The 25051-nt window shown below is 41.6% G+C and overlaps 1 protein-coding gene across 8 annotated transcripts in view; it reads right to left on the reverse strand.

The window, feature by feature from the left end:
• The window catches only part of RASGRP1 (RAS guanyl releasing protein 1), a 776793-nt gene that overhangs the window by 48828 nt on the left and 702914 nt on the right, over window positions 1-25051 (reverse strand). For all 8 annotated transcript variants that reach the window (XM_081507137.1, XM_081507138.1, XM_081507143.1 and 5 more), the window contains one exon: window positions 23925-24109. In XM_081507137.1, coding sequence (XP_081363263.1) covers window positions 23925-24000 — 76 coding nt within the window. In that variant the 5' untranslated portion in view covers window positions 24001-24109. The remainder of the gene's footprint in view (window positions 1-23924; window positions 24110-25051) is intronic.

Genomic DNA, 25051 nt, shown 5'->3' on the forward strand with positions numbered 1-25051 from the left:
AAATGCAGAACGCCTGGCCTGTGTGCCCTTTCTCTTGCTCCTCTTTTTCTTTCCTTCCTTCCCTCCCTCTCCTCCTTTCTCCCTCCCCCTACCTTGCTGTGGACTGCCTCTGGTATGCTGTGCAATTTCCAGGTCTTGTAAGTAATAAACTTTTATTTTTTCAAAGTTTCCTGATGGCTATTACTGAACGGTATCTTGTAATCATAATAAGAACCACAAAGGCTGGTCCAACCACAACACTAGGAACTGACAGGCTGAGACACGCACCAAACGGCTGTGTCACAAGCATTCTAATTTTCGCCACACTCATGCTGCTCTGTTTCACACGTGAAGAAACAGACTCAAAGAAGGTAAAAATAATTCATCGGCGGTCTCACAGTTAGGAAGTGGCGGAAGGGGCTACAAATGATTGTTTTGGTTATTTTCTCCAGAAACAACATAGTAGTATTATATTTATAATATAAAATATTATATCAATATAAATATAGGACTCAGCCCTATGTTCTGAGTCCAGGGCTGTAGTCTCTGGCAGACCTGCACTGCCTTCTAAATGGGGATCCTCTGAGGATAAGGACAAGGGTTTCTTGACTTTCTGTCAGTTCCCAGCAGTCTCCAGTCTCCTGCTGTGCTTAGAACTGGGCCATTTCTTTCACCCAAATCACAGGACAGTAGTCTCATCTACATCCGCGGTAGATATGTTCCAACACCCCCAGTGGATGCCTGCAAGCAAAGATAGTACAAAACCCTATATACACCACGTATGCTTTTTCCTATTCCAACAAGTGGGTAGAGTCTACAGTGTGGATGTGCTGGATGATTCATGTCCTGGGCAGGACAAAGCAGGACGGTGTGAGATTTCATTACCACACTCAGAATGGCGTGCAATTAAAAAACTAAAAATAAAGTTACCATATGATCCTGCAATCCCACTCATGGGCATATATCTGGAAAAAGCTCTAATTTGAAAAGATACATGCCCCTCAGTGTTCATAGCACTATTTACAACAGCCAACACATGCAAGCAACCTAGATGTTCACTGACGGATGAATGGATAAAGGAGATGAGTGCACATATATACACACATACACACACACACACAATGGAATATTACTTGGCCATACAAAGAATGAAATAACATCATCTGCAGCAACATGGATGAACCTGGAGATTATCATACTAAATGAAGTAAGTCAGAGGAAAACAAATATCCTATGATATCACTTACATATGGAATCTAAAAAATAGGTACAAAATGAACTTACTTATAAAACAGAAATAGTCTCACAGATGGAAAACAAATTTATGGTTACCAAAGGTGACACAGGAGGTGGGATAAATTAGGAATTTGGTATTAACAGATACACACTACTATATATAAAATAGATAAACAACAAGAATTTACTGCATAGCACAGGGAACTGTACTCAGTCTTGTAATAACCTATAAGGGAAAAGAAGGTGAAAAAGAATATAAATATATATGTAAGTAGATATATAAAAAACTAACTCACTGTGCTGTATACCTGAACCTAACAAGATATTGTAAATCAACTATACGTAAATAAAAAAAAATTAAAAGCACACATTAAAAATATTACATAAAAATAAGAAAATAAAACCTACAAATTGTTTATTTCTGGAATTTTCCGTTTAATATTTTCAGACTGTGGTTGACCGTGGGAACTGAAACTTCAAAAAGCAAAGTCTTGGATAAGGGGCACTGCTCTGTGTAAGAACAGATATAGACCAGCAGCCAATGATAGACACAGGACGGTAGCTGTGCACTTACAGGAAGAGTTAAATGTCTTTGGAAGAAACATGTAGTAAGGGTTTGTTTTCTGGAGATGTGAGAGAATGCAGGGAGGTGATGGTAAGGGAATGACAACAGTTTTTAGAAGAAAGGGTAAAAAGAAATCAAGAAACTCTAAGGACAAAGCAGGACCTAAGATTCAGGCTCTTCTTTCAACCTATGCTAATGCCACTGGCACTTACAGATCTCAACATCCATTTACAGATCTAAACACAGCAACCCCTTGACCCGGTGACAATCAGAGATTCCCAGGTATCTTTATGGGTTCTGAGCTTTAAGGTCACTGTACAACAGAAGAAGCCTCCTAGAGTGAGAAAAGCTTAGACTACAGTTTAAAAAGGCTTCCTGGGCTTGCAGTCTTGAAAAGAATTCCCAAATTATCCACTGAAAAATTGACATTTTTGGGACTGAAATGGCAAAGGAAAATGCCTGAAGAAGCTGATATCCTAAGTGGTTGTGAGGTCTAACAAGCTGATGCCAAGGTTTCTTTGACTTCTGTCTACAGCTGATCAGCAGCTCGTGGTGAGCTCTGAAGCCTGTTCTGAGCAGAGCAGAGCAGGAGGGAATGCCAAGGACAGGGTCACCAACCCCACACGGCACTGAAAACACAAAACAGCCAGACACACCTGAACACAGCACTTTCCATCACGCACAACTCTTCCACATGCTCGGTCACATCTGACCATCACATCCACCTTGTGAGGTGGGTAGGGACATAGCCACTTGGCAGATGAGAAAGGCACAAAGACAGGGCTGATTTCAGTCTGTCTAAGTGGTATCTCTGTGGACAGATGGGGCCTGTGCTGTACCAGTTAGTAAATATTTTGAATATCACCCTGGATAAACAACTGGCCCATGGATAACATCACCACCAGTGACAGGGTTGGTGCTCCAGCTCAGATGTTCTCATCACAAGTCCAGGATCTTTGTTCTAAGAGAGCTGTGCCTGGGACTGAGGCAGGTGTAGAGATAACCAAGGTCCTATTCTAGCAACTGTCCAGAAGCTGCCAGCTATAACATGGTACGGAACACAAGAAGGGCCTGGAGGGAGGCACGAACGAAACACTAAGGCAGTGTGGGGGAAGGGGAAGGCTAGATCTGACTAGAAGAAGTGACTTAACTTTCATGCAGAGGTAGCATGTGAGGTGGGTCTTGAAGGAGGGGGTCAAACCTTGACAAACTAAGATGGAGGTAAAGACATTCTGGGTGAGGGAAGAAATGGTTTCTACTCTTGGAGATGAGCGAGTTAAAAGTATATTCAGGAAAGGATTGTGAAGCCAGTTGGGTTGAATCAGAAAGCACCTGTAGATAGGAAGTATGGAAACATGGGTCAGGGTCAAAGTGTTAGGAACCTAATATACCAAACTGGGGAGGGGCCCATACTCTGATCTTTAAAATTCTGCAAAAGCAGATAGTCTATCCACACAAAGAAGAAGGCAGCAACCTCTCACCCAGTAATCTTTTAAACCTGCAGGTGGTTGTGTCTTACAACCTGAGCCCTAAAAGCTCGTTTCAAGGCGGATCATTTCTAAAGAGCCTAGAACCTTAATTTCTTCTTGCATCTTTTCCCTAATTGCATTGCTACCAAGGGAATGCTAGAGTGTGTGAGTGAGTGTGTGAGTGTGTATGTGGGCATGTATGCACGCTTGCTGCTACAGTGAGGTCATATCAGAGCATGAAATAAAGGTTGGTTTTGCCTAATTTTGCTGTAATTCAGGACGCTCAGTTACTTGAAGTTAATTTTCCTCCCACACTTTGCCAGCATGAGCATCTTAACTCTCAATTTCCTTCCTCGTCATCAACCTTCCCAGACTACTTTAGAAGCCAAGGAACCATATGGAAGGCCATCTATGATTACAAGAGAGCCATGACTCTAGGGCTTCCCAGATCTGTCACAGGGATGCTGGCTCATCCACTTTCAGACAAATTCAGACCCCAAAATGTAAAAGACATCAGCAAAGATGGGACTGAAAGTTGGCAAGGCTTTGGCTTCAGATGCCTGATTAAGAGTTTGGTCACAGCAGGGTCAATATCATCATTTCATCTTTGTCCCCTCCTAGGCACCAGCTTGGAGAAGGCAATGGCAACCTACTCCAGTACTCTTGCCTGGAAAATCCCATGGACGGAGGAGCCTGGTAGGCTGCCGTCTATGGGGTCGCACAGAGTCGGACACGATTGAAGCAACTTAGCAGCAGCAGGCACCAGCTGGCAACTGTGCCCCTGATTCATGCTCATGATTCAGGTAAAATTATGATCCCATAGCCAGTCTGGATAAGTCTAGAGCAGACGGATAAGCAGGAAGCACTTCAAGCTTTCCTCACTTAGTGTGTAATTCCCCTTTACCTCCCACCTTTCCACACACCTGGTCCCCTGTGGAAACCATAGGAAAGATCTATCTGTGTTAAAGTATTGAAGACTTCAATTTTCCTTCACTCATATTTGCATAATAATTTGTCATTCTGAGAGAAGATAACATAATGAAAAAAATCCACACCAGGTCAAATTTTCAGCTTTAGTGGGTGACTTTTGTTTTGTTTTCCTAGTGAGGTGGCCTTATTGTTAACGGAGAGTTTCAGGGCAAAAAAAAAAAAAAAAAAATCAAAGGTTTTCTATCCTAGGATGAGTATGTTCAGACTTATCCAGAAGCAAATGAATATATTAAACCTGACTCACATTTCAAGTGAAAATGGCTTAAAAATAAGACAAAACGAAAAAATAAACCAAACGACCTCCCTCAAAATAAATCCCAAGGTCTTATCTCTTATCTATTCCATCAAAATATTCAGGGATAGACATAGAATTTATATTTTTAAAAATCTCTCCAAAGGTATGATGGTTGCTCAAGTTTGCTTAGATTGCTTTAGACCACTTAGTTTATTCCTTGCTAAGGAAGGGGCAGGTCTGCAAGCTACTAAATAACCCTTGAAGACATTTTCAATTTTAGCAATCAATGGTGAGATCTTCCAGTTGTCATCAGGGCTACACATGGGAAGTACTTAACAAAGAGGTGATCTGGTGCAACGTTTACAGACTCCTCAGTGAGGACTGGTTAGTTCTAACTCATAAAGCACAATCAGAAGCAGATCAGAAATCAATCTGGAGGATTTCCCTGGTGGATCAGTGGTTAAGACTCTGTGCTCCCAATGCTGGGGACCTGGATTTGATCGCTGGTAAAGGAACTAGATTCTACATGCCACAGGTGGGATTCCACATGGATTCCACTAAAGATTCCACATGGTGCAACAAAGATCAAAGATCCCATGTGACACAACTAAGACTTGCCACAGCCAAATATATACATACACACACACACACACATATATATATATATATTTTAATGAAAGAAATCAATCTGGGGTAAACCAGAGGATCATGAAACTGTTCTGACCCAAGGGAGTTCCTACTGTTTAGCAAACCCCTCTCTTCCTCGGGCTTGCACAACCATAGTCTAAGGGGATATTTTAGCTCTGAAGCCAGAGATCAGGGCCCTGCACACACTCCAACATAAAGATGTCCATTCTCCCGGGCCCTTCACAGGCTTTGCTGATTAAGGGTCTTTGCCTACGGTGTCTGGGACATCTTCTCTCTCCCCTCTGCCCTGGAACCCTGGGAAGTGTCCACTGGGGTCTATCACTTCTTGGGCATCAATGTAGGGATGACCCTGCTCTTTGGTGTTGAGTCAGGGGCATTTTATCCACAGTATGAAAACATGTTTTTTTCTCCCTTTTCCACCATCCAATTCTTGGGCCTTTTACCACTCATAATATTTCTGCCAGAGAGAGGACCCATGAAGAATTGAACACCAGTCATTTTATACTATTTCAGCCACTCCAGTAAAACAACTGGAACAGACTCAAAAGTATGATTAAAATGAAATGTGTGGGTTCTTGGTCACTTTCAATGAACCTCTCTTCTGCACCAGCATTGTTTCGCGAATTAACTTTCAAGGAGTCTGCCATTTCACCTCTTTGGTTCTCGTGATGCTCCACAGAGCATTTCACCAGCACCAGATCACCTGATTAAACAAGGATGTTCTTGGTAGAGTTTTATTTATCTCCCCAACCCTGCCAGTATTCATCAGAAGGTGGGGGGGCTCTGGTTTCTGAGTCACTAGACATTTTGTTCCTCAGATCTTGGCCCTCACTTATTTGATCAACACACAATCACAGAGGAACCCAAAGGATTAAACCAGAGGTGAAAGAGAAGTTAGTCATCTTCACTCGCTATCGGGTAAGCATTGAAAAGTCATGGCTTTGCCTTCTAGCAAGCTCTGCCACACGGGAATGGATTGTGAAAAGATTTCCTCTCACTTGAAGTCCTTATAGAAAGAATTTTTTTTCCCCATTTTTAATTGCTTTATTATTATTTGGGCTATTGAGTTGTGTGAGTTGTGTTAAAGAATTTTTTATGCTAGCCAGTTTGGATGTTTGTTTTTTTTAAAAATAACTTTTTCTATCTTATTGAGGTACAGTGAAAGGCATATGTTTTAACATACAGTTTGATGTCTTCTACAAATACATACATCCTTATAACCCAAACCCCTCTCAAGATTTAGCATATTTCTATGACCCAGTATGTTCCCTTATCTTCCTGGTCAGTTCCTCCTATTCACCCAACCTTAAAACCATTTGCCTTTTTTTCTTTAAATCATAAGTTAGTTTTACCTATTTTAGAACTTCATATATTGGAATCATACAGTATTTATTTTTGTGTGCAATGCTTGTTTCACAAGGTCTGAAACCGCAATTACTTTTTCATCAACCTAATATTATGGACATTCTTGTATAAGTCATATCATATCTTGTATAAGTCATAAGTCCATGATATGACTTATACCTTTCCTTTCTCTTGCATGAATGCCTAGGGGTGGAACTGAAGGGTCAAAGGGTAGGTGTATATTTATTAGAAATGGCTAAACAGTCTTCCAAAGTGATTATATCATTTTATAATCTCATTCATAATGTTTAAGAGTTCTAGATGCTCCACATCCTCACTAACAGTTGATGCTGTCAGTCTTCTGATTTTATTGTTTCCATTTATCTGTCGAGTTACTCTTCTGTTTACCTTACTTTAAATCCTTCAACATCTTTATAGCAGCTATTTTAAATTCCCTCCTTATTAATTTCAACATTTGCATCAATTATGAGTCTAGTTCTATTAACCTTTTTTTCTTCTGGTTATGGGTCACATTTTCCTGCTTTTTAAATTTTCCTGTAATTTTATATTATGTGGTGGGCATTGTGGATACAATGTTGAGAATCCGTATCATGTTAATTTATAGCCACATTTAATTTACTGGGGCTTTAAAACTGATCCTGTCGAGGCTTGGATTTAGGCTTTGTTAGGGTGAGGTGCTGCCTCAAGAGCAGCACCTATTCCAGGGCTCTAGTACTCCTCCTCTTGTGGTGTGATCTTTTTCATGTTTCAGCTGAATGCCTCAGGTGTTATCTCTCTACCTTCTGGCTGGTTCCAAACTGCAATATTTCACAGACTATAGGACTTCCTCTGACTCACAGAACCTCAGTAACTATTTGGTAGTATGGAGTCTTAACCACATTTGTACACAATTTAACATTTTGCAAAAGACTAAAGGAGATCCCTTCTTTCCAGTACTCTACTCCATAAATTCCAACCACCCCAGAAGCCCTGAACACAAACTCGACTTCCTCTGCCAGGCAAGATGCTGAGTTCCAGTCTTCTGTGTAACAATTTTTAAAGTGCTTCCAGGAGAATGTCAAGATGAGTTTTTAGGTTTCTGCATATCTTTCCATTTTATCCATAATCACAAGTCTGTACTGTTTTCTAATACCTAAAAATAGTTGTTTCACATGTTATGTCCAGTTTTATAGTTGTTCACAGCAGAAAAATACTTCCAATACTCAATAATCCACTAGAGCCAGAACTGTTTTGATATTTAATACTTCTATAAATGGGAAGCTGCAGTTCTTTGGTGAAATTTTAGTTCATTGACTCTGTATCTGTTCTCCTGGAGGTAAACAACTCATACTAACTCTTCTATGCATAACATTATCAAGACAAACATATGCTTAACGCTGTTAAGATTAAGAAGAAGAAAAAAACAGTTATTTGTTTTCTTTTCAGCTGCTGTCATCTTATAGCCCCATAGAATTTATTTCTATATCATTCATTAACTATTTATATTCTCTGTACTCTTTCTAGCCTTCCATTCTTATCTTAAAACCAAGAGACTAAACCTAAATTTAATAATACCCTACATTCTATACTGTTTGGCCAGATCTTGCTGTAATAGACAGATACTGTTTTAATGTGCCTAGAACATCAGCAAACATGTAGCAAAAATTTCCTCCCCAAATTCAGTCATGTTCTACTCTTAAATTACTCCACCCTGTGGCCATAATTGACTGGTTTAGGTAGTACCCATCTACCCCAGTTTGAACCAATCAAAGTTCTTCACTGACAATTTTTTCACTGAACTTGAGGGAAAAAATATTAAATCTCTAATCGTTAAAGATACAGGATTTGCAGCTGTTAAGTGCCACATTCCCTGACTGGGGAGGAAACAAATCTTCAGTGAAAGAAAATGATAAGCTGATAAGCAGAGAAGCAAGTCAGAGAAAGGAGAGAGAGACAAAAAATACATTCTGGTATCTCATGCTAGTGTTCTGGTCCGTAATTCCAGAGGTTTCCAAGGCCTCCAGGTATTTTCTACTCCTTCTATGGTTCAGTTACATCAAATACCTGTACTCCTTCAATAAATTCCATAAGAGAGTTCATATTGGATTTATCACTGCCCTAATACTTTGAAAAAATGAGAAAATCACTTTTTTGGGTCTTATTGACTAAATACCTATTAATATAGCTCATAGTCATGTACAATTTAAAATTATAGTACTACCTGCTAGGTTCATACTTACAAGTTCATACTTGCATGTGTTTATTATGACAACATCTGGTAATTTTTTTTTATTAATCTGGGAAGATGATACATTAACATTCAAGTCTATACACTAACCCTAAACCCAACATTTTGCTTATCTACTATTTTTGATTACCTACTATAACAACAGTGTTAATTGCTCAGTCATGTTTGACTCTTTCCAACTCTGTGGGCTGTAGACCACCAGGCTCCTCTGTCCATGGAATTCTCCAGGCAACAGTACTGAAGATTCCCTTCCCCAGGGGATCTTCCCAACCCAAGGATCGAACCCTGCTCTCCTGCATTGTGGGCACATTCTTTACCGTCTGAGCCACCAGGGAAGCCTCGTCTACTATAATAGTTTCTGATAATATTTTGCATAAATGATTTCTTTCTACTTAAGATATCCACTTCACAGCAAAACAGAGGTTATGTATTAAATTTCATGTTGATAGAAACTGAGTCTCAGAAATGTTAAGAAACTTGCTAAGGGCAAAAACGTTCCTGTGTGTGAGCATTAGGACCAGAACTCATAATTCAATCAGGGTGTTAGTTCCTTAACCGGGAAAGTCTATTTCTATTAATGCAATTTCAGATTATGTTAACTTTTTGAGAAGTTACATGGCACTACTGGCTCATACTGAATTAATAATCTACTAAAATCCTTTGATAATTTTCATAAGATGACAATTAATCTATTTTTTTATCCAGAATATATACAAAGCAATATTATGAAACATAAGTGCAAGACATTTATTCTTATTGAAGTGTCGTCCAAGTTCTTTGTTCTTCCTTATTGATCTTCCCGAACTTTGATTTTTATCTAATGTAACTTAGTATTTCCATCAGTGTGTCTAACAAATCCACAGACTGTGTTTAAATTTGATGAAATGTCCAGAGCCACTCATAAGTGTTTACATCTGCAGAATGACATCCATCCATACCCATGTTTGTGTGTACACACTTTGATTTTAATTACTGACCAGCTCTGAATCTATCTAGATCTATATGCAGCCTGTATTTGCCCATCCAACACTTACTGAGCATTTAGTTTTGACTGCAGCAGAGCCATCAGTGCCTCACCCATATACTCTTAGGCCTTCCCACTATAGTATATGCCCACCCAACTTCCACTTGCCTGAGGGCTTCCTTGGGAGGCCCCTTCCATCCTCACCTGTGTGCAAGGCAGCCCAGACACGGTGGAGAATTAACATCCCTTAGAAGCAACCCCAGTTCCTTTGCCTTAAGTAAGATAGTTCTGAAACCTCCTACCCTGACTCCAGAGTAATAACCCACTTGACAATGCACCCTTCATAAACTGCTTTCCCAGTTTTCCCCTAGAATCATCTTTGAAGTAAACTATTTGTATTCAAACTCTTGTCTCAGGATCCGCTTCTGAGAAAATCAAGCTAAGACATTTAATTTTCACCTAAACAAAAATGCCCTTTAAAAGCCTTCACCATTATTATCTGTTTTGCAGATGAGAAAACCACAGTAAATTAAGTTGCCTAAGGCTCACAATTGGTAAATAGAAGAGTTAGGGATGGATTCGAAAGACCACAATGTAGTGTGGCCTCACATGGCCTCTTCTGTAATCTGTTCACTTCCTTCTTGGGATCAAGTTCTACCATGACCATGGCATTCCCGTGATTAAAACTGTGTGTGTGTGTGTGTCTGGTGGGGTGTTGTGGGGTAGGGAGGAGAATAATACATTCTCTCAGTCACTTAACTCCAAGTCCTGCCTCTGACAGTAGGATTGAAGATTAAAGTCTACAGTTCTGTTTTTGGTCTTTCTGGATACTAGCAAATCAGCATCTCAGTGTTGAGCAGGGAATGGGCTGAGTGTTTTGTGGGATGTCACGTGCAGGACATGAATAAGTATTTCAGTGCTATGTAACCAAAGTTGTTGTTGTTTAGTCACTAAGTTGTGTCTGACTCTTTGGGACCCCGTGGACTGTAGCCCACCAGGCTCCTCTGTCCATGGGATTTCCCAGGCAATGATACTGGAGTGCGTTGCCATTTCCTTCTCCAGGGGATCTTTCCAACCCAGTGATAGAACCCATGTCTCCTGTACTGGCAGGTGGATCCTTTACACTGAGCCATCAGGGAAGCCTGTGTAACCAAAGTATCTTATTCTGGACTCGCCTCATTGCCTTCTTTAAGACAGACATAGCACTCTAATTCATCACCCAAGAAATGGGACTAGATTCCTTTGAATTTTCTGGAACTTAATCATCTGTTTTTCTTAGCTCTGAGAATACTTTTCTCTTTAAGATTTCAATACAGAAAATTATAGGCGTATACCACAGTAGGCAAAAACAATGTAAGGGACCTCTATGGACCTACCCAGCTTCAACAATGATCAGTACATGGCCAATCCATCTGTATCTCCACTTACTTCTCCCTTTCATGTTTTTCGAAAGCAAATCCCAAACATGATATGTCATTAGTAACTATTTCAGTATGTATTTTAAAAAAGAACTTCTAAGGAAAAAAAATGCATCATTAATCTGCCTAAAATAAAATCAACAGTAATTACTTAATATCATCAAATATCCAGTCACTAGCATATAAATTTCCAAGTACATATAATCATAAAATAATTATGAATATATGTGTGTATATATTTAGAAAAATGGTTCACAGATTATGACTGGTTGACAAATCCTTAAATCTCTTTTAGTCCAGAGAATCCTCCTCTGTCTTTCTTACAAGTTTTAGGGTACTTTCTCAGTTAACTGAAGCTAAATCCATCTCAGGCAGACTTGGTGCTTGCTGGCCAGGTAACAGGACTCTGAGCCATGGAGACAGAGAGGCTGGGGGAGTCATGGGCACAGTAACTGCAGGGAGTGGGTCCTTCCAGGTTTATTTAAAGCAGTTACCAGTCAGGTGAACTCCAGTCACCAAGCGCTTGGCTCATCCTTGGCAATAACAGAGGACAAAGTCCAGCAGCCAGGGGTGTGGGAACTACAGCTCTCTTCTGGGAAGCAACAGTCAGAAGCTAGAGTGACTCACTGTGGCCTGACACACCTGGGAGTGGGGGTCAATGAGGAACCCACCAAAGCAGGTTTGGATGGAGTAAATCTGGGCCCCAGGATGCTAGTGAGCTAGGGAGAATGAGGGGAAGGAAGCACGAAAACATCCCCGTGCATCTGGCATTAAATAAGTGAATGCAGAATTAACCAAAATAATTAACTGCTCATCAGATTTAAGGATGCTCTGCAGGCTGTAACTACATTCTAACAAGATAGACTCATAAATCATAATGCTGGGACATTTCCTGGCTTCTTAAATGTTGTGGCCCCCTTAAAATGGGGTTGTTCACAAGATTACAAAAACAAGTCCTGGAGGACAGAGGTTAAGAGACATCAGTGCAGGGAAGCCAGACATAGTGACCTTTGCTCCTTCACCCGAGAAATTCGCAAACGATTTCACCCCTGGCTGCCTTACTGCTCTGGGATTCCACTCTCGCCTTCACTCTAGAGCTGCCAGTCTCTGAAAAACAGTGCCTCTGGTCCCCACTCTCTTTGCTCATGTCAATTAACCATTGTTGCCTCTACAATGGAAGCTCCATCCTGGCAGCATCTTCTGCCTGAAGACTTTGGTAAGAACCTCAGCAGTTTCCCTAGGGCCCTGGACCACTCTCTGGAAAAGCCAATGCAGACCACATGGCCTCCCCCACACCACTGCCAAACATCTCTTCTACTCTGCAGAAGATTCACAGATGTACCAAATTGTAGCATCTTTGAGTTTCTACTAGGTATCTTTCCCAGTTGTTACTTCTTAAGAGTCAGAAAGTTAACAAGGCCCTAAGATTTTTCTCCAGTACCTGAAAGGAAAGCTTCCCTTCAGCAAAACCAGTCTGACTTTTCCTATTCATTAGGAAAAAAAAAAGCTCACCTCAAGACTTTTAAGTTAATGGGAGCATTTGTGTCCTTCATTTATTATAACTATAATCAGTCATAGTTATCATAACTTAATTAGCATTTAGCAATGAAAAGAAATGAGTAACTACTGTTCTTTTCTTGTAATGTCTTTAATTCCTCATTAGAATCATTTTAGTTGCCAAGCAACCTTCACTTTTATGTCTCATACATGAAGAGATTATGTCAGAATTATTTTTTAAAATCAATTTTAGGATGGAGTAGCAACTCTGTATGCTAGTACACCTCTTTATAAATATTGATTTTAAGATCAAAATTGTTTACCATGTGAATTATGAAAAGCAAAGAGTTAATTATAGTCAACCTACCAGAAACAGTTAACATGATTGCAGAACATAAATATGCATAGAATAGAATCTAGGAAGACACACCCAGCTGTGTCAATAGAGTTTATCTTGCTTTTGGTGGTAGAATGGATGAATGCACTTTTCTTCTTTTTGCAAGTCTGTATTTTGTAAGCTTTCTATAGTGAATATAATTTAAAAAGCTATTAAAATTTTAAAAGACAGACATGAGAACTGAGTTACAATTAGATCTTTGTAAATACTAGAAAATGGATGCTAGCTAAACTTACTGTGGTAATCATTTCACAGTATATATCAATCAAACCACCATGCTGTACACCTTAACCTTACACAGTGATGTATGTCTGTTTCTCAAAAAAACTAGAAAAATGTAAGTATGTGAATTGAGTTAGTCAGATCTTTGTAAATACAAGAACTTACAAAGTGGCAAATTTTATGTTATGTACACTTTACCACAATAAAAAAGCCTATGCAAGTACAACATAGATTCAGTCTAATTAATAATTTAGGGAAAAATGGATTTAAATTTGGTTGGACTTCTAATTCCTCACCCCAAAGATATTGACTCTTCTAATAATCAAAAGTACTTTCTTTAAAAATGTACAAGTTCCCAAAGGACTTTTAAGTTCACATTCAACATCATAATTGAAACCTGATTATGGCATTTTCAGTCTCAGAAATCATTTCAGGAAAATGACAATAGGGGAAACTGAGGCTCTGAGTTACAAAATGACAAGTCTAAGTGCTCTGGATTTAAGCCAACGACAACCTCAAAAACAGAACTGAAAGTTTCTTTTTTTTTTCACTGAAAAGCACCAACAAACTTTTACCAAACATCCACAACAGTGGAATATGAAATTACATCATAAAAAGTGAAGTGAAGTCCCTCAGTCGTGTCCGACTCTTCACGATCCCACAGACTGTAGCCTACCAGGCTCCTCCGTCCATGGGATTCTCCAGAATACTGGAATGGGTTGCCATTTCCTTCTCCAGGGGATCTTCCTGACCCAGGGATCGAACCTGGGTCTCCCGCATTGCAGGCAGATACTTTACCCTCTGACCCACCAGAAAGCCCTCATCATACAATGGATTTAATAAAACTTTGATTAAAATCAGAATGGAGGGACTTCCCTGGTGGTCCAGTGGTTAAGAACTTGCTTGCAATGCAGCGGACAGGGTTTCAACCTCAGTAGGGGAACTAAGATCCTACATGATGCGGAGCAACTAAGCCCTGCGCCACATCTAGAGGGACCACATGCGGCCACAAAAGGAAGATCCCGCATGCTGCAACTAAGGTCATAGCAGCCAAATAAATGAGCAAATAGCAAAAATGTCAATGGAATAGTCACCAAATCTTTAGAACAGGGTTTTTTTTTCAAGTTTAGAGTTAATACAGGAAAAGATAACAGATAAAAGAAAACATCAACAATTTAACTACATAAAAATGTAAAATTTCACTTCATTCATATCCCAAAACCAACATAAAAATGGAAAGGAGTGAGGAAAAAAATGCCAGTAACAAATACCAATCAAACAGTTAACAGGCTTTAAAAAAAAAAAAAAAAAACACCAACATAAAAAGCTTTTGCAAACCTCTAATAAGAAGAACATTAAGCAAGTGATAAATAGGCAAAGGATATAAACAGTTCACAAAATCAGAAATATAGTAAGCAATGAACTTATGAAAACACCTTCAACAAAAGCTTGCTTTTATATATCAATAGTACCTGTTACCACATGGAGAGATACGAAGGCAAATGATTAAACAGATGGAATCAGAAACAAAGAGTGACAGCAGGTAATATATAAACACATCAAGAACAGAGTCACAAAATTGAGGTTTAGCTGACCAGAAATAAGGGAAAATTTAATCATGGAGAATTTTTAGAGGAGATAAATTAAGAGAACAAAAACACAGAGTGATAACTTTGACTCTAGAATGAGAATCTCTCAGTATTAAAGTTCCACTGTGACATCATTTTAATGTTATATAGTATACAGCACTATAATTCAGTGTTTGTATACAATACACAGTGATCACCCCCCAAAGTCTATTTACCACCTGTTGCCATACAACTGACCCCCTGCACCTCTTTCCTCCAACCCGCAGTCCCCTTTCTCTTTTGTGACCACAGAACTGTCACTTCTTTAAGAAAATTTCTCAACTTCACTGATACATAACTCTTTATCTCTAAGGTATATTGTTCCTTTTCTTTGAAGAACACATGGAGAGTTGTTTTATAAGATATTTAGATGAAAGAAAGAAGTAAAACAAAGGCAAATAATATTTCTCCTAACAAGGTAACACAAAGATTTCCAGCTTTCAGCTTCCTACCTTGGCCATGTAAGCATCCTCTGCAGCTGCAGGAAAGTGCTAGTAAATGTTTAGCAATGTCCTCTCCAGGGGTGGGCTGAGAAAAAGCCCTGATTAGTAGTGTTGGCCCATTTCCTTGGTGTAAATACTCCCAAAGCAGGCAACATCAAGCTCCTGGCAAGACTTCATGACCATGGAGCTGGGAAGAGACGCAGGTGTGTCTACCTACTATATGTATTAATACATGTATGACATGTATGTGCTATACATGAATATCATACTGTTACAAAGCATTCATGGGCTTCCCTGATGGCTCAGACAGTAAAGAATCTGCCTGCAATGCAAGAGACCTGCGTTGGATCCCTGGGTTGGGAAGATCCCCTGGAGAAGGGAACGGCTACCCACTCTAGTATTCCTGCTTGGTGGACTCCATGAACTGAGGAGCCTAGCAGGCTGCAGTACGTGGGTTGCAAAGAGTCAGACAGTACTGAGTAACTGAGCACAGTACACACACAGCAGACAGCATTCGTACCATACAGACACAATGAACATCATCTCAAGATCATGGATGACAGTAAAATGCGATGATATATTAGGAAATGATGGAGAAGGCGATGGCACCCCACTCCAGTGTCCTTGCCTGGAAAATTCCATGGATGGAGGAGCCTGGTGGGCTGCAGTCCATGGGGTCGCGCAGAGTCGGACACGACTGAGCGACTTCACTTTCACTTTTCACTTTCATGCATTGGAGAAGGAAATGGCAACCCACTCCAGTGTTCTTGCCTGGAGAATCCCAGGGATGGGAGACTGTGGGCTGCCGTCTATGGGGTCGCACAGAGTCGGACACGACTGACGCGACTTAGGAGCAGCAGCATTAGGAAATGATGAGTTTTGAGAGTTTATTTTTAATATAATTGTAAGTTTATGTAATTTAATTTTTATTGATGGTTGTGTGTAGCAACTGGCCAGCCAAACTCCTGAAGAGGTAACAACTTGTTCTTGCAGAGTAAGGCTTTCAAGATTGTGACAGCATCCAATTGAGTGTGGTGCCCTGTGTATCTGCAGAGGCCGTGTGAAGCTCGCCTGCTTCCACTCTCACTCTTTCCCTGCTGTCTTCCTCATAATCACTTTAGGACAACCACAACAGCTGGCAGCTCAAACTATCTGCAGACCAAGGCACTAAGTCCAGCAGCTGTAACTACTCCAGGAAGAAACAGGCGGGTCCTTCCCTTGGAGCTGGGCCAGAGGTGAGGCCTGCACTTCAGATGACCTTCCCCGGTGGTCTCACCACCCATCACTGCTGGTTCAGCCAACAACTGAACATAACATATTGCTTTTTTTTTGGCCATATTGGGTGGCATGTAGCATCTTAGTTCCCAGTCCAGATCCAAACCTGAGCCCCCTACATTGGAAGCACAGTCTTAACCACTGGACCATCAGGGAAGTCCCCTGAACATATTGCTTTTGTTTTCACACTACTTCCTAATGTGTTTCCATCATGAACTTAATAACCTTCATGTCAACAGAGGGCCTTAAAAGTCTGCTGGAAAAGCAGCACTTTTGGAGCAGTGCTCAGAGGCGGCACTGCTCCAGTTCCCCCAGCTAAGCCACTACTTGCGAGTCTTGACCTGCGGGGGACAGGCACACTCTAAGAAGCCAGGCCCTCCAGCACCACAGTGAACTGGGCTGAGTGTGGCTTAAAGGTGGAAATGCAGGTTGGGAATGCTGCCTTTGCAAGCCAGGAACCAAACTATAGTAATGACAGACACCCACTTTCTGTTTATTCCATGGCCAAAAGACTGACAGGTGGGAGTTTTCAAAAGAGTTCCTACATCTGAGAAGGGATAGAAATGCAGATAAATTTGATGGAAGTGGGCACAGTGTTACAAACCAGCTAAGGGTTTCTCTTGTTAGATCTGGACTGACTGCTTCAGACATGCCCAGGAGGCTGGCTTCACCTCACGACTGTCTGGTTCAGAGAGCTGAAAAGCTATTTGCTCTATTGTTTTTCAGAGGATTTATATTCCTCAAGCTTTCCATGTTTCCTTAGAAAGCCTGAGAAAATGCTCTGATATGTCCAAGAAGCAGGTATGTGTAGGATGGTATTTCTCAAAATCAGTTTGTGGGTCACCTCCCTCAAAGCCACAGTGACTGCAGGCTTAATGAAAAATTCTGGAGTTGACCCCCAGGAATCTGAGTGCTGAACACACCCCACAACGATGACTGCTCCTGTTAAAGTTGGAGAACCTCCAGTACAGTGGAGAGAACAGGAATCTGAGACCAGAGGCCAGACCTCAGCAGCTCTCCCACTCAGGAGGGAGGCCACTTTCCACAGGTTAGTAACTTTCCTGAGCTTCAAATGCCCATTAATTAAAAAAGCAAAAATAATATCCACCTCACAGGGTTGTTGTGAACATGGATGAGACCAGTTCAGGTAAAGGTCCAGCGCCCTACTGCACAGACACTTATTTACTGACACCGTCAGTTTCCTGTCTACCTGTCTCTCTTTTTCTCTCAGTAATCTCACTTCTCTGGCTGGAGTTACTGAACTAAAATGCTCAACCTTCCTGAACACTGTCAACCTTATGCATGTACACTATGAGGACCACCTCTGTTCTCTGTTGCAGATGGAGGTCTGCTCTAAACACCATCGCACAACAGAGCACGGATGCAAGTGGAGGGGACTTCCCATCTCCTCCTTTCTCAGGCCTGGCAGTCACTGTGTCTCACACCCAGGAGAGGGCAGACATGCCAGCCGGGCAGTACGCAGCATCCCCATCACACAAGACGAGTTCACTCCAGGGAGCTAAGAATGGTCATACCTGGGAGCTGCTCTGATGCCCAGAAGTTTCAGGACGTGGGTGCCTTAAGGACCATCCACTACAGTGAAATCTTGTAGCTATGACTCCCAGAGATGGGACTTCCACCAAGGAGGCTACTGGTACCACTGTGGTCTTCACAAAGGGCCTGTGCTCATGCCGGCCAGCCTTCCTGACCCTACACGTGGTTTTGTTCCTTGGACTTGCTGGTTCTTGGATGTGAGTGCCCTTCAATGTCACGGCCCTTGGCTTCTGGCCTTGTGCCTTTGTTGCCTCTGGACACCTGGCTTTGGTGCAGACTAAAGCTGCAGAGTGCTGAGGAGCCCTGAATCTTGCCTCTGCCATGGAGGGAACTGTAGTCCCAACAAGTGTGTGTGTGTGTTTTTGGTTCTAACTTTAAAAATAGATGTAGTGTTTTATCTTTAATTAGCTGAGGTCTATACAATGCTTTTAACAACCGATGTCTATACAGTGCTTTTAACAACCAACTGCAGGAAATATACCTATTAGTGGTATGAGAAATAAACCTACTAGTCTTGGGGTTTTCTTTTTGGGAGACACATGTATACACAAATTTTAATTAACTCAGAATTTGTTTGAGAGAGAATTTCAGGCAGATACCTGGTATATGGATAGGGCTCAATAAATATTTCCTGCATTGAATGGAATTTAATTTCTAATCCAGGCAACAGCAAGCCTGCAGATTGTGGGCGCAGAGAATAGACGTGTTCTGTGCAGCCTGAAGGGCTCCCGAGTGAGGGGAGGCTTGCCCTGGGAGAAGAACCCAAACATGGCCCGGCTCAGGTTGCAAGAGGCTTCTGGGAGGGGAGACATGAAGGCAGTTGTTTTAAATCTCATAGGTTTTATTTATTTTCTTGTTTGTCCATGGAGATAGTAATACGAGACCTATTTCACAGTTGTTTTTAGTTTAAAAGAAAATCAATACATATAGCCTTCAAACACACACACACATGATAAATAAGATACTACTGTTTCCTCTCTCATTGACATGTAAGACAAAGACGCTGAGGTTCTTCCCATGCCCCACCTGGGAGCAGGACTGTTTGCTGACGGTCCCTCACTGAGACATGCCTGCAGTTTTCTTTCTGATGCTGTCACAGTTGTCTTACGTTCAGAGGGGGGGCAGAATTGGGATATCTGAAACCTTCCATTTGACTCTCAAAGCTGGCAGCCCTCTTACAAAGTGAAAACATTATAAAGAGCTCAGATGATCTCATAGGTCTTTCCTACCTCTGAAACAGATGGTGTGATTCACATACATTTGACATAAATGTACCAGGTTGTGATGATTTGCCTCATTATGCATTTGCCTGGATTCACCAGCAATAACACGGTAAGGATGTAAAAGCATGACCTCTGCTTAAAACAGAAGGTGGGGGTGGGTTGTTTCACGGTGAAGACAACACACGATGACTCAAGCTCTGAATTTCTAATCACAGATCTGTAACCTTGTGTGTGACACTGGGAAGCTTGCTAGTACACCCTTAATTTGCACGTGCTGGTCATCCACCCTTAAAGGCCTTGTAATAAGTCCTTCCTCTGAGAACAGTGTGGGATGTAATTAACGGTTAATAATACTAAAGGGGGAGCAGTCTGTACAGACTGCCAAATGCCCAGGATGCCTTAGAGTCTAGTAGCTGGAGCTGCTAGAAGAATGTAAATCCCACACTGCTTTTTCCCTTTGAGCCAACTGTTCACCCAGGCTGGCACCATTGAACAGACTTTCTGCAAAGAAGGGAATATTTTCTATCTACTCTGTCCAGCTGCTACTGCTAAGTCACCTCAGTTGTGTCCGACTCTGTGCGACCCCATAGATGGCAGCCCACCAGGCTCCCCCACCCCTGGGATTCTCCAGGCAAGAACACTGGAGTGGGTTGCCATTTCCTTCTCCAATGCATGAAAGTGAAAAGTGAAAGTGAAGTTGCTCAGTCGTGTCTGACTCTTAGCGACCCCATGGACTGCAGCCTACCAGGCTCCGCCGTCCATGGGATTTTCCAGGCAAGAGGACTGGAGTGGGGTGCCATGGCCTTCTCCGACTCTGTCCAGCAGCAGGTACCATTCATGACTCTTGAGCATTTGAAATATGGCTGCTGAGGCTTAGGAACAGAATTTTACATTTGATTTAATTTTAATTAAAATGTCTACACAAATAGCCACATAGAGGTAGGGGCTACCATATTGGACAGCAAAGCTATAGCCAATTCAAAGCATCTACATCAAGGTAAGGTTGAGAAAGTAGTAAAAAATAAATTAATAAATTAACTAATCAGTCTTCATGTTCAAAAGAGTTTTTTTCCCTCCACCTTCTTTTCCAAGTTGGTGGGAGGAGTGGCTGAAACCTGAGTTTAAAGGGAGAGATTACCCAAAAAAAAAAGAAAAGAAAACTTTTCCCACATTTCAACAGTACTATTTCCCTCTTTTCATGGGTATTCAAATGAGACTTCTAAACTCATGAAGAAAAACTAAGCCAGACTGTTTTATTCTAAAGCAAAACTCTTCTATATTAATCAGAGAAAATAACAAGTAAGATAGCTCAAAAAAATTTAAAAAAAATTAACCTTGCTCATTACTATTCTCTGATCACCTCCAAGGAGACCTACAAAGGCAGAAGTGACACAGCTGGCTGGCTGCCTGTCACCGCCCTGCTTGAATCCCCAGCTCCACACCCCTCCTCCACTGGACACCTCAACTGATAACCAGTGTCAAAAATCACAGACGAAAGTGCTGGTTCCCATTCCCTCCAGACATAGGGTGTCTTTTCTTTGCTGCCTCTTTCATGTAAATTCTGTGGCAGGAAGCCCTTCAGGACATCACGTGCAAAGCCTTGCCTTGAGATGGCACCTTCCTGCCTCCCGCAGCATTCTCACAGTCCTGCTCAGAGATTTGAACAGAGAGTGGCTGCTCTCCCCAATATGCATCCTCAACACCAGAGTGAACTTACTCCAAGTCTTCATGGTTTAAGGAATTTATTCTTCCTGCATGCATTAGCTTATCACTGCCCTGTCTTTTGCAAATTTCTCCCCCTAAACAGTGCATTTCTCAGGAATTCTAAGCTTGAATAATGGAAGAGGGGTTCAGTCACTGTAATTCTCCTCATGCAACAGCCAGTCAGGTGCAATTAGGGGCTTAATTAGGGACTATCTATGCTTCATGATAATGGTTAAAAGACCATTAGACTCAATGGGATTTTTATACCTTTGGGATTTTAAGGTACTTTTCAGTTCAATATAATCCAGGAAACAAAGTATCTTTAGCCCTCTTAGGATTCATTCATTGAGGGGAGTGGGTTAGGCTCGCTTATTCTGCAGGGCTTCAGAATTCCGTCCTGTATTTTTCAGGTTGACGGCTGGACGATTTGAAGGTTAGAAAAACAGCCCTGAACCCAGAGGGCAACTGCATGACTGGCACAGGAGGAAGAAAGGCGGCAGGATTGTTGGGTCCTGTTTCCTCAACAGTGAAATGGAAAGAGGATAAAAATGCTTATTCATGAAATAGTCACAGTGCCCTGCCAAAGACCAGTAAATAAGATGACCATGACTGTGTGAGAAGCTTTGCAGCTTATGAATTGGGAACCAGGTGAAAGTCAAGTGCCTGATGAACAATGGCTCATCACCGCCATGCTTCCCCCCATCCCCCTGGCTTCTAGTTTATCTCCTTGCATGGTTATTTTCCAAAGAGGTTAAATAGAAAACCACTTATTTTGCCCCTGAATTCATCCTTAGCTGAAAGACTAAAGTGTAAATAAATAACAATTCAATTAAAATTTAACGCTGAATTAGTAAAAAAAAAAAAAAAAGGCTCCTTCTTTTCCAAGTTAAAAAGCCTAAAACAAAAAAGCAGTGATTCTCAAAGTGAGGTTCTTGGATTAACTGCAGCAGCATCACCTGGGAAACTGATAGAACAGTAAGTTCTTGGGCCCCACCTTGGACCTTTGAGAACAGCCAGTCTGGGGGTGGAGCCCAGCAATCTGTGTTACCACAAAAACCGCCAGATGATTTCACAGGAACGTTTGAGAACCGCTGCTTTAAATCAATGTTGGAATCATGGGAACTATTCACTGCTTTGCTAAATCCAATTAAAGGAGAATCCCCAAAATGTCCAATTTTCCTAAGTCTACAAATAAGGTCTGACCGAGCACTACACAGATTCAGTGAAAGTCACTGAGTCGTGTCTGACTCTTTGTGACCCCATGGACTATACAGTCCATGGAATTCTCCAGGCCAGAATACTGGAGTGGGTAGCCTTTCCCTCCTCCAGGGGATCTTCCCAACCCAGGGATCGAACCCAGGTGTCCCGCATTGCAGGTGGATTCTTCACCAGCTGAGCCACAAAGGAACACAGATCCAGCCAATGAATAAATCCCTCATTCTGAGTTCTAAGAATCCCGTAAGTCATGCTACCTGGGATCCTATCAAGCACCTGGAATTTGACCAAGTCTTCCTTACGCTCCCTGGAATGTACCAGGGTGGGGTGTTCTGGGGCTTCTGAGCTGAGCCACAAGAGCTCATCGGCTTCCCAGTTGGAGACAGAGAGGTCCCCAAAGAGAAGAGTGGGTACCACTGATAACGGAACTCTATGAATTTTCCATCATTTCTTTTTCAGGGAGGGGAACAAATGTTTAGTAGTTTTCCATCACTATTTCATATATAACAATCAAAAGGAGAAGGCAATGGCACCCCACTCCAGTATTCTTGCCTGGAGAATCCCAGGGACGGCGGAGCCTGGTGGGCTGCTGTCTATGGGGTCGCACAGAGTTGGACACGACTGAAGCGACTTAGCAGCAGCAGTAGCAGCAGCAGCTGTGATGTATAGCTGATATAAAAATCTACTACTTTTTTAAAAGCCATCAGTAACAATTGTCAAGATACAGTCTTTTATCCAGGTTTGCATATTGACTCCATTTGAATCTAAATTTATGTATATTTTCTTGGACTGGCAATGTTTGTATCAGATTATAACTTAAATATATTTTATCAAGTATTAAAATTTAACATATATACCAAGTCCTCAATTTACTTTTTTGTGTGTTCTGAGTATATTCTGATCACTTGGTTCATGTGAGAAATTGCATATATGATGTAACCAAAACCCGATGCAGCCAAATGAATAAATAAATATTAAAAAAAAAAAAAACAATCAAAAGAGTGTGCCTACAATTTTTTTTTTTTAAATAGGGCATCTTTGCCGATAACCCTTGTCAGCTGTGCTGAGACGCTCACCCCTCGTGGTGTGTCGGGTGATGTCAGAGTGCAGCATCTAGACAACTCCCGGCCAACATGTCTGGCTGCTCCTTTCATAGATCCCCGGTCTTCAATCACACCGCTCATTTGCCAGTATCTCCCAGGCACAGACAGTTTGGCCTTACTCAGTCCTTTCCTATTCCACCACAACCACACTTCGAGAAGGTGAGGGGAATTATTCAGACTTTGCCATCCAATGATCCAAACTGCTGTCTGGTAACAGCGTTTCCTAGTCCTTGTGTGCCCGAAGACCACAAGAACAGAAAAGCGCCAGATGCACCATTACATTTTATGATATTTTTCATCACGAGAAAAACCTCCATCCTGAGAAAACTGGAAACACAAACTCTCCTCAGTAACTTTTCTCGCTTTAAATCGCACCTCTCATCACGACCTATTACACCCACACAGTCATGTGCCATAGGCACTGCACACTGTCTCCAACATTTCAAAGGCTCGAAAGCTATTTTTAAATCCCAAATGCAATGTAGGTTGCTATTCTATAAAGCACTTTTTAAGGAAGAACAAAGTAAAAGAGCCCCATTTATGCATGTGGGCAGTTCGCCAACTCACCAAAAGATTGAACACAGCTGTCGATGAGATCGTCCAGGCTGGCTCCTTTGGCAAAATGTCCCAGAGGCACCATCATTCGGAACTGGGTGATCTGGGCCAGGCTGGGATGGGAGGGGAGGGGGCTGCCGGCGGGCTTCACCTCTAGTCTCGCTTTAGGGGCTGCTCTGCAGCCATGAGACGGTTTCCTAGGGAAAGAGAAGAGGCAGGGAATAAGAGGAGAGCAGCCAGGGGACAGATCACACTGACAGCTCCGTGCTCTGTAGGCAGATAGAGGAGAAAAGGAGATACAACAATTAATCCCGGGAGTTGGGCTGATAAGACATACCCCTCCCACTTGGTAAAGGCATCAAGCGGACTGGTTGGCTGTTAAAGGGATATCTCTCAAGCAAATAGCAAGGTGAGATTTCAGTGTTGCAAGCAGGGCTCTTCAGCCTGGGGCGGGGGTTTCTTTGGCCTGCTTTCTCCAGTTCTTGAAGGGGAGAGGCAGACACAAGACCATCCTGGCAGGTTTTAGCTCCGAGCAATAATTTTTTTATTTTAGCCCAGAGGCCACTGACTTGTGTCTTAAGAATTGTTTCAGTTTGGTCCCATCTTCAGCTAAATTCATCCATCTTGAGCAATACCAGAGTTATTGTCGAAAGTCAGGTGGCCTCAAAAACATCTTTAAGGATGTGAGGAGAAGACAAAGACCGAGGACCTGTGTGCAGGGGGTGAGGGTTATGGAGGTGGTGTTTAGATAATAAGCTAAATCTTGGTTGGCTCTAAGATTCTGTTTTTCATTATTGATAGTCATTGAATCATTTTTATCATGAAACATCATTCTATCAAGTCCTTACTGATTATGAGAGCTTTATTCCAGACGTGAATGCAAAAGGACAAGTCTGAATCTGGAAACGGCTTAGTAGCCCAATAGGTCAGCTTCATCCACTTTCACTTAGCTTTATCTTTGGTCATGACCTCAAGAGTAAAAGTCAAGTTGTTGCAAAATGATATCAATAGGTTAACTGAGCATTTTATTTTTTCTTCCATCAAAAAAATAAACATACACAGAGACATATCTATCATCTCTGAAGGTTTACTAGTGATAGGTATTCTTGCCGGTAAATCCTTTGAGCATATTCTCCCCT

Source organism: Giraffa tippelskirchi, chromosome 7, assembly GCF_054371585.1.
Source record: "Giraffa tippelskirchi isolate mGirTip1 chromosome 7, T2T-mGirTip1v1.2.pri, whole genome shotgun sequence".
Classification (NCBI taxonomy): domain Eukaryota; kingdom Metazoa; phylum Chordata; class Mammalia; order Artiodactyla; family Giraffidae; genus Giraffa; species Giraffa tippelskirchi.